The following is an 11,158-nucleotide window of genomic DNA, read 5'->3' as shown; positions in this document are numbered from 1 at the left end:
TTTAGGCCTATCTATGGCCTTCAACAAGTTGACGACTCTACATGTTTCGACGTTACAACGTCATCCTCGGAATAGGCCTAAATAAAATGTTTTTAATTGTGTACCAGTTTAACGTTAAATATTATTTATGATTTTTAACTTTATACATACTTTGTGAACAAGTATATTTACTACAACCTTTAAGATCCAAACTTCTGCAAAGAATGCGAGTAAAAATCGAATGATCAATGTGTAGCTTTGTGGTTAACAACAAACAAATAAACCAGATCGGGAGCTTAAAGGTTGTCTAACAACCGCTTCGTGAATTTTCTTCGAAAAATATTTTAACAGTGTTACAAAAAAAAACAGTCAAATTATTTCATAATTTATGTATTGTCGCCCTCAGAAGTTCGTTTTGGTAAGTCATCTGCAACGACAAAAACAAGCTTTCAATTAGAACATAACAGTAGTAAAATTATATGCAATTTAATTTTTTCCTAGCGGCATTAGTTTGTTACGACCCATCTAACATTTTGAAAAAAAAAAAATACAGCAGTTTTTTTTTTTACTTTTCATATCTTATGTTGTTAAAATTTTCAAGCAAATTTACTATTGTAGTTTTATAAATATAATTCAGGACATCGTTGGTCACGAAACCTTAAAAGAATACAAAACTACAGAGTACTGTGGGGCCTGGCATGGCCTGGTGGTTAGGGCGGTTGACTAACAATTTTAGGGTTACGGGATAGAAACCTTTCACGGAATACGTTCACTTTTTCACCCGTGAGAGCGTTATAATGATACAATCAATCCCACTATTCGTTGATAAAGAGTTGGCGATGGATGCTGTTATGTTGACTTGTTGTTTTGCCTCTAGTCTATCACTTCAAAATTAGGGACGACTAGCATAGATAAGTCCTCGAATAGGTTTCCGCGAAAATTCAACAAACAAATAAAGCACCCTTGTGGCAGGGCGCGTAATGCCATTCATTATATACATTACCCTTACGCAGCTTTGTATGTAATTAGTTTCAACATCACAGTTTTGACTTTCTTGATTCTCTGACAAAATTGCATTTGCTATAGAATATTTTACTGTGCTGCCAAATAAGCGCCTTCTTGGAACTGTAGAATGTTTAAAATAACTTTTGCTTTTAAGAACTAGCATGTAATATTTCTTTGAAGTAAAACCACAAAGACTATCTAATCGTGAAACTCTAACCAAATTTCACGATCATTATTAATATTATTATATGAAAACGTAAACTTCCTGGAAACGTAAAGAATAGGAATATCTTCTAACATTTGTGCGTTATGAAGGGGCCCGGCATAGCCAGGTGGTTAAGGCGCTCGACTCGTAATCTGAATCCCCGTCCCACCAAACATGCTCGCCATTTCAGCCGTGGGGGCGTTCTGGTGTTACGGCCAATCCCACTAGTCGTTGGTAAAAGAGTAGCCCAAAAGTTGGCGGTGACGACTAGCTGCCTTCCCTCTAGTCTTTCACTGCTAAATATGGATGGCTAGTGCAGATAGCCCTCGTGTAGCTCTGCGCGAAATTCAAAACAAATGTCTCCCGCTGGGATTACCGTAAGTCTACGGATTTACAATGCTAAAATCAGGGGTTCGATTCCCCTCGGCGGACACAGCAGATGGCCCGATGTGGCTTTGTTGGGAGAAAAACACACACACCCTCAAAACAAACAAACATCATTATGGATGTTGGAGCAAGCATGCGATTGTGATTTTATTTTTAAAACACGTTTTAAACACGCACGTTTGATATTTTAAATGACTTAAAGGTCAAGATTATTTTACAGTTTATACTGTACTACAACGTTCATTTTATGAAGCAAGAAATTCCATAATCTTACAGAAACAACAGCTCAAATTATTTTTAAAACTTTTATGCTCGTAGCAGAATGTAGCCAAACAATCGTACTAACTGTTAAGAATAGTTACGGATTTACGAGTGACAGGGCTAGACTTTGCTTAGTGTTGAATACGCTTTGCACCGTCAAATGTGGAGTCCGCCGGTGGGTCAGCAGAACTTTCCGGACTTAAAATACTACAAATCCGGGGTTCAATTTTCCGTGATGGATATAGCGCATATAGCCCATTGTGTTTAGAAACGAACAATCAGATATGAGAGCATTATAAGAGTGACCGTCAATCCCATTGTTCAGTTCAAATCTGGACAAAGCCTTTGTGGCAGTGGGTGCCACTGACCGGCTGCCTTCACTCAAGAAATTTGTTCAACATTAGGGACAGTTCATCTTAGACCGTTACAATTTATCCCTGAATCTTAGAGGTATGGAATTTTAGCAGGTTCTGGTTGAGGATGCTAAATACAAATGCGACTGATAGACAGTATATCGAAACGAAGCTTAATAGAACTTTGAAAAGTATTGAACGTTTTTCACATTAATATGCTTGTACATTTTACGTATCTAGTACATGGAGTATATTTCTACATTATTTGTTTCAAAAAAAGGCCACAATTGAAACACAAAACAAACACGCTTACACGAGAAAGAATAATTTGTTTGTTTGTAATTAAGCACAAAGTTACACGATGGGCTATCTGTGCTCTGCCCACCACGGGTATCGAAATCCGGATTCTGGCGTTGTAAGTCCGCGGGCATACCGCTCTGCCACTGGGGGTCCGAAAGAATAGAAAGAAAAATGTGTTTATTTAGTATTGAACAATAAAAGCTTTAATCTTAGTTAACAACGTTTCAATTTATCTGGTTCTACTTACGTGTTTCTAAAAATATATGTCCCCCAGTGGCTCAGCCGTAAATCTGTGAGCTTACGACGCTAAAAATCGGGTTTCGATAGTAAGTCCATTGTGTAGCTTTGTGGTTAACAACAACCAAACCAAACTAAAGAAATAATGACATTGTGCTATTTTATTGGTATGTTTATAACGAATAACTGAAACCTTCTTATTTCTAAAACATAACCTCAAAAAGAGACATTATGCTGAACTTACCGGCGATGAATACTCGGGCTGGTATTTGCTAGCGGTAGTGCTGAGAGGATTTAGCACTGCGCCCTCGGGGATTTCACGACTGGCTCCCGCTGGAGCCCCATCACCCCTGGTGGTTGAGAAATCTAGCAGGTTATTAGGTGTGGGGTTCATAACCTCGAGGGGTAGGGACTGAATTTGCGAGTTCTTGCGACGACTAAGAAGCCCTCCGTGCATGCTGCGGTCAAAGTTTTTATAGCAGCCCGTTCCTGTGTTAATTCGTTGAGATTCTTCTCCTATGCTAGTGGCGTCAACCTAGAGATGAGATACAGTAACTAAGATCACATCATCTTGTTAAACACAGCTACAGAACTTACGTATCGCAACTAAGCTATAAAATACTTCAATAAGTTCAAGACCTGAAAATTGACAGAACACACGAATCCAAAACTTTGAATAATGCAATAGGTACACAGATTTCAAGATGTTGAAAGTAAAATTTCGAAATTATTTCAGGAGTCCTAAAAGAGTTTATTTTAGCTTACATTAATATTATGTATAAAATTAGGCATTAGATTATAAAGAGACGTATGTTAATCTTAATACAAAAACAAACTATAACGTCTGACGAATGTATTCATCCCAGACAGTAGTTCCTTGTAGTAAGACGAAGGCTGATCTTTTAAAGCCACAACACGAAGAACAGTCAGCACATTAAATCTTTTAATTAATTTATAACGCTATGCCTGAATCACTTCTTCCACTTAATGAAGACAAAAAAACTTAAATTTCTACGTTTTTGTTCTATATGTTTAGTCTTAATCACAAAAACGTTAGGCGTTTTACACATGATCTTATTGAAAACGTTTGTGTGCAAAACTACCTTTAATATTCTGGGAGAAACGTAAAAGAATCTCTTTGACTGAAAATGTATTCTAACATTAGGTCCAAAAGTACGGAATAAACCAAACCGAATGGTTAAAGTATACAAACAATATGACAAAATATATGAAGTGTTTTAAGAGGATTAAGATAATTTGTGCAAATTGTGTAGAGCTGGATTTAATAACACATATCAGCAGCGTTTCCCTCTCCGGCATAAGTACAGAAGAAAAGATATTCCTAAACATGCTTAATTAAATCCAACAGTAACATTGTCGTTATTAAACCAGAAAAAGGAAACGACGTGCTTATTTGGAATAAAGAAGACTACGCCAATAAAGTAACACAGTAACATTACTACGTTTTATAAACTATCGAAAGACCCTACTACTTCAAGAGAAAACAAACTGATTAAATTCTTGCTAATTTGAAGAAAACTCATTCCCTGAATAACAATACATATAATGACATTAGACCAATCAGTTTCCACACAGGGCACACTTTAGGGGCTACCTGTGATTCAGAAATCTGAGTATCTTATTAGACCTATTGTTTCTAAAATAGGTTGTTTTAATTATAAACTTTCCAAGTTCTTATGTTAATTTCTAACTAATTTTACTTTTAATAGTCAGACAGTGAAAGACAGTTTTGATTTTTCTAGTAACATTAGAAACTTGAAGTTTGATGAAGATATTTATTTATTTAGTGAGTTTAGATATTGAGTATCTGTTCACTAACCATCCCCTAGATGGCACTATTAACCTTGTTTGTTTGTTTGTAATTAAGCACAAAGCTACACAATGGGCTAGCTGTGCTCTGCCCACCACGGGTGTCGAAACCCGGATTCTAGCGTTGTAAGTCCGCAGACATACCGCTGTGCCACTGGCGGGCTTTTAACCTTGTTTTTAAAGACACGAATGTGTTAATGGACGAAGTAGGCAATCTTTCACACAACTAATGGAATTTGCCACGAAAAACTCTTTGTTTCAGTTTAATGGTGAATTTCATGAAGAGATTAATGGAGTCAGTAATGGTGGCTAGCTTAGCGCCTGTAATAGCTAACGTTTTATTGAAAATAAATACTTGGCTGATGGATTGTCCTACTGAGTTCAAACCGCTTACGTACAATCGCTATGTTGATGACATATTTTTAATACTCAAAAATGTTGACAAATTAGTGAAATTTGTAGAACATTTGACTTCTAAACATGTTAACATTAAGTTCACCTGTGAACGCCTACAGTACTCTGCTCCACATTTTCTTTATACATGTTTTCATCAATCAAGGACGTTTTCATGTCGGTTGTTATCAGAAACTCAACTCCACCGGACTATACACCAACTTTGAGAGTTTTGTTCCAATTCATTTCAAACAAAGCCTTGTGAAACGTCGAATTATTAGTTTCTGTGAACTTTTACAGCAAAAATGACTGAGACCAAAATCCATTTTAAAACTTAACTCTATCTGGAACAACTTTAGCCATTCTGTCATCAATACAACCGTTCAAAAACTATATCTATTTAGGTCACTGAACTATGACGTCTTAAAGATACAAGTAATGATCCCTTTGCCATATACAGGCTCACGCTCACGAATCTTGATGAAAAGATTAAATGCCATAATCAACAGAGTCTGTATAAAACTGCACTGTCAAAGTGTGTTTAGACCTCTACTGAGAATTCTGAATTTTTTCAAGTTTAACGGTCGAATCCAGGTTTCTCAACAGCCACGTGTCATTTATGAATTTTGCTACTCAACGTGTGGGGGGCACTTACATCGGTTCGACTGTCAGAAAACTGGGAGACCATTTAAAAGAAAAAGTTAATCTTAGGTTTAAGAATAGTTCAAGCATTGTTAGGCAGGCATTGAGTAAATGTGATGTGCTCCCATCTCCCACTATGTTCAAAGAATCGGTAAAGCCAAAAACGAGACTATGATACTGGTGAAGGACGCCCTTCTAACTCTTCCAAAGAAGCTGAAATTAAACAATCAGCAAAGCGCTACTGAACTATTATTCGCAGTGTAAGTAATATAATTTTATTTAAACTTTCACGCTATGCTGTGTAATCTTGACTTTCGTATCTGAGGAAGGACAGTAAACTGGTCGAAAGCCAGGATGAATTATATGTGTTTAGACCTCTTGTTTTGCGCCTAGCCGTCCCTAATTTTGAACTGGTAGACTAGAGAGAAGGCAGCTAGGGTAATACCATATCTTTGGACGTTTTGAACTTATGAACCTATTATGGTTTGGTTAAATGATATTTCAAACAATAAGATAAAGCTTCAGGTCAAGTTGACGAAGATCGGGTGTAGCCTAGTGGTTAGCTTCCCAGTAGTGTGAATCCGAGGATTCAAGGCTCACAATTCGTTGCCACTTACGCTATGAGAATAAAGATTTCACTCCACTATTTAACCACACAAGAGTAACCCAAGAGTTAATGGTGGATGCTATTGACGAGGCTTAAGATTTTAGTGTCTTTATTACTAAATCATTGAAATACGACCACAACACTTGTGTTTTGTTTGTAAATTAAAGGTGTACTAAGGTTTTATTCTGCTTGAAACTCTATAATCGTATTTAGTATTTTATCTGAATACCTATATATGTTTTGCATCAACCCGTAAGTGCTCTCAACCATTTATAAATCTATTCATTTGACTAAAAATTACTATATACTGACCACAAACGTTTTAAACTAAATTTCAATCAGTAAAGCGCGCTGATTTCATGGAGTTTTAGACTTTTACAAAAAATAACAACAATAAATATTTGTTTTTTTGAAAGCCCATATTATTGTTTCTTAAAAGCATTAACATAAACGTCATTTTATGTTATTTTGACATTAACAGTCATCATATTAAAACCAAAAAGATGTGGATTAAATTCCAGTTAGTGCATATAATTTAATGAAGGAGTTTTTATATCGATGAACAGTGTGCTATAACTCATGGTAAATCACATAAACAATATTTGTGCACCGAGTGTCGAAGTTTCCATTTATAACAATAAAACGTAACAGCTAGTACACTGAAAACTGGTAGAGTAAAAAAAAAGCAGAGGTGCTAAAACAATAGATATATGTCAAATATATTATTTCAATTTACTTCATCAAAATAACGCTTGAAAATGTTTCCGTGTTATCAGTCAATAACACAAAATGTGAATGTGACAGAAAAGAGTTAATAAAATTTTTTCATAAAATAATTATTTCCTGTTTTTTAATTTATGGGCATAACTCTATAGTGTACACTGGAAATATGATATTGATTAGGTTTAATGTTCAGTAAGAAACCCAATGAACTGAATAATTATTTCAAAAATACAGTAACTGCAACTTTTAATGATTACATTGTTTTAATGTAACTTACCAGATGACGACTCGATACTATGGGTCGAAACGTTGCAACCATTCAAATCAGAACTAGCCTGCTGGAAAATGTTGCTGTTATTTTATTTCTTAATTAATGATTAAATTTAATGTTATGCGATCGTTTTGAGTCCAAAAGAAAGTTTGTGAAATTTTGTGTCCCTTTGACATAACTCTTGAATAAACGTATATTTCTGTTGTGTTCCAAGCTCTGCTAACCTTCGCTGACCAAAAACGAATAGGAAGCTTCTAATTAAACAGTAGGGTCAATAGATAACCAAAACACGTACAAGCTTCCACAAAGAAAATACTACAATCCTTGAAACTCTTCTGTTTCTTTCTCTTCTTTATTATTTTCCACAAGTAACTCATCACAGCTATATTCTACAGGGAACAGTATCTCATCACAGCTATACTCTACATGGAACAGTATCTCATCACAGCTATACTCTACATGGCACAGTAACTCATCACAGCTATAATCTACATGGAACAGTAACTCATCACAGCTATAATCTACAGGGAACATTAACTTATCCCAGGTATACTCTACATGGAACAGTAATTCATCACAGCTATACTCTAAAGGGGACAGTAACTTATCCTAGGTATACTCTACATGGAACAGTAACTCATCACAGCTATAATCTACAGGGAACAGTAACTTATCCCAGGTATACTCTAAATGGAACAGTAACTCATCACAGCTATACTCTAAAGGGGACAGTAACTTATCCTAGGTATACTCTACATGGAACAGTAACTCATCACAGCTATAATCTAAAGGGGACAGTAACTTATCCCAGGTATACTCTACATGGAACAGTAACTCATCACAGCTATACTCTAAAGGGGACAGTAACTTATCCCAGGTATACTCTACATGGAACAGTAACTCATCACAGCTATACTCTAAAGGGGACAGTAACTTATCCTAGGTATACTCTACATGGAACAGTAACTCATCACAGCTATAATCTACAGGGAACAGTAACTTATCCCAGGTATACTCTAAATGGAACAGTAACTCATCACAGCTATACTCTAAAGGGGACAGTAACTTATCCTAGGTATACTCTAAAGTGGATAGTAACTCACCACAGCTATACTCTAAAGTGGACAGTAACTCACCACAGCTATACTCTAAAGTGGACAGTAACTCACCACAGCTATACTCGAAAGTGGACAATAACTCACCACAGCTATAATCTACAGGGAACAGTAACACATCACAGCTATACTCTTCATGGAACAGTAACTCACCACAGCTATACTCTACATGGAACAGTAACTCATCACAGCTATAATCTACAGGGAACATTAACTTATCCCAGGTATACTCTACATGGAACAGTAACTCATCACAGCTATAATCTACAGGGAACAGTAACACATCACAGCTATAATCTACATGGAACAGTAACTCACCACAGCTATACTCTAAAGTGGATAGTAACTCACCACAGCTATACTCTAAAGTGGACAGTAACTCACCACAGCAAAGGTCACTCTTAAGGAAGTAATTTTACAACTAATCTATAACAAAAATGTTCAAATACCACTTTCAATTAAATTTAAACAACCTGAATTAAATACATATATTTCAAAATGTACAAACATAAAATACAATGTTTATGCCCCAGTAGCTCAGCGGTAAGACTGAATGCCGATAACGCTAAAAACCGGGTTTCGATACCCGTGGTGAGCACAAATTGTCAATATGCTTGCTTCGTACTTAACAACAAACAAACAAACAATCCTTATATAAATTAAATATATTTAAAGAGAATTTAGTTTAAGTTTATAAAATATACTTTCTCTTCTTTGCTATTCCTTTATAATATTTCTTTCGATTAAAACTTTACTTTAATTATACCTTTTCCTGTTGTTATAGATAAGTAGCTTATTTCCATAATCTTTAACAATTAATACAGACTATACCTCTTACTTAAGTCATTTATATATATATATGTCAGATTTCCGTAGCGAACTGTCGTGGGATGTAGAATACAGATTTATTTAAAATTAACCTTCCATTAGGGCCTGGAATTCGAAGATATCCAAGTTTTACGAACATACCAAATGTCAGAGGTAATTGTTAACTCGACTTAGAACCTATATATATAGAAATAAAATGTCAGTTTAGAGTTATCCTAGGCAAGTGGAGATTAGGAACAAAGAAAGTGACGTCTGAAAAAACATTAGTTATTAGTGAAGAATGGTAAATCATTACAAACGACGCTACGATACCAAAATTATATTACATCATTATATTTGAAACACTTAAAGAACAGCTGCTTCTGATTAATCTTAAATAGCATTTGCTACGGTAAAATGATAATAAAAACGTTAAGAATTAAAACATGCGTTTTATAAGATGTAATCGGGTCCTTCATTCAGTTCTTTGTATCTGATGTTATGACCAACACACGATCAGCTCTGAAGAAGAGAATCAGCTGGTGTTAAATCATCCGATGAACTAATTTAAATAGGTTTTAAATACATTTGTTATGGGTATTTTTTTTAATTTGAAACTCAAATGATAAAGACCTTGTGATGGCATTAGCTTGTGGTGAATCATTCTATGACCAACCAGAATTCAAATCAGTATTTAGGTTAATTTATCGACGTTTTATTGGTTTGTTTGTTTTTGAATTTCGCGCAAAGCTACACGAGGGCTATCTGCGCTAGCCGTCCCTAATTTAGCAGTGTAAGACTAGAGGGAAGGCAGCTAGTCATCACCACTCCGGTCCAACTCTTGGGCTACTCTTTTACCAACGAATAGTGGGATTGACCGTCACATTATAACGCCCCCACGGCTGAAAGGGCGAGCATGTTTGGTGGGATGGGGATGCGATCCCGCGACCCGCAGATTGCGAGTCGAGCGTCCTAACCACCTGGCCATGCCGGGCCCATTGTGATATGCATAATTGTAAAATATATTAACATGTTAATAAAGAGAGTAAAGGAGAAATACTGCCACATAATTAACTTTGATTTTCATGTTTTTATGATGTATCTTCTCCAGTTCTCTTACAAAACTTATAATTAAAATTAATGATATTTCTGCGGAAGGAAGTGACGTAGGTCTTCCGCTCGATGTTGAGGTTTTACTTTTATTTTTTGGTCCGGCATGGCCAGGTGGTTTGGGCGCTAGACTCGCAACCTGCGGGTTCGAATCCCGTCCCACCAAACATGCTTGCCTATTTAGCCGGGCCCGACATGGCCAGATGGTTAGAGCGCTCGGCACACAATCTGAGAGTCGCGGGTTCGAATCTCCGTCCTACCAAACATACTAGTCCTTTCAGCCGTTGGGGCGTAATAATGTTCGGTCAATCCCACTATTCGTTGGGAAAAAGAGTAGTCCAAGAATTGGCTGTGGGTGGTGATGACTAGCTGCCTTCCCTCTAGTCTTACACTGCTAAATTAGGAACGGCTAATGCAGATAGCCCTCGTGTAGCTTTGCGCTAAATACATAACAAACAAATAAACCATCGCATTCATTAGACATTTTCTGACAAAAGAAAAAAAAATGTTGACGAACGCACCAAAGAAAGCAAAAAAGCCGAACGGAGTAAAAATAGCCAATTAACTGAATTTTGTTGAGTTTTAAAATTAAAAAGTATCACGTTCATGCAGAGTCAAGGTCATTACTTAATATAAACACAGTGTAATTACTCAGGTTACAAAAACGTGTTACAATCATAGAACACTTACTTGTTCATAACACAAACAAAAAATTAAACATGGCCTAGTCACAAAACACTGTATTGTTTACTCTTAAAGCAAACAGGCAAACAATGGGTTGAATGCCTACTCACACATTACTGTTTGTCCATACTTAAACAAACAGACAAAACATGGATTGAAAATTTAGTGACACAATACTGTTTGTCCATACTTAAACAAACAGACAAAACATGGATTGAAAGTTTAGTGACACAATACTGTTTGTCCATA

The 11,158-nt window shown here is 36.1% G+C and overlaps 1 protein-coding gene across 2 annotated transcripts in view; it reads right to left on the bottom strand.

Annotated features, from left to right (window-relative positions):
• Positions 1–11,158, bottom strand: part of LOC106460312 (potassium voltage-gated channel protein Shab-like) — a 159,155-nt gene that overhangs the window by 49,250 nt on the left and 98,747 nt on the right. For both annotated transcript variants that reach the window (XM_022387381.1, XM_013920007.2), the window contains one exon: positions 2,972–3,262. In XM_022387381.1, coding sequence (XP_022243089.1) covers positions 2,972–3,262 — 291 coding nt within the window. The remainder of the gene's footprint in view (positions 1–2,971; positions 3,263–11,158) is intronic.

The sequence above is a fragment of the Limulus polyphemus genome, unplaced genomic scaffold, assembly GCF_000517525.1.
Source record: "Limulus polyphemus unplaced genomic scaffold, Limulus_polyphemus-2.1.2 Scaffold33, whole genome shotgun sequence".
NCBI classification, from domain to species: domain Eukaryota; kingdom Metazoa; phylum Arthropoda; class Merostomata; order Xiphosura; family Limulidae; genus Limulus; species Limulus polyphemus.
This window is presented reverse-complemented; position numbering and strand designations above follow the sequence as displayed.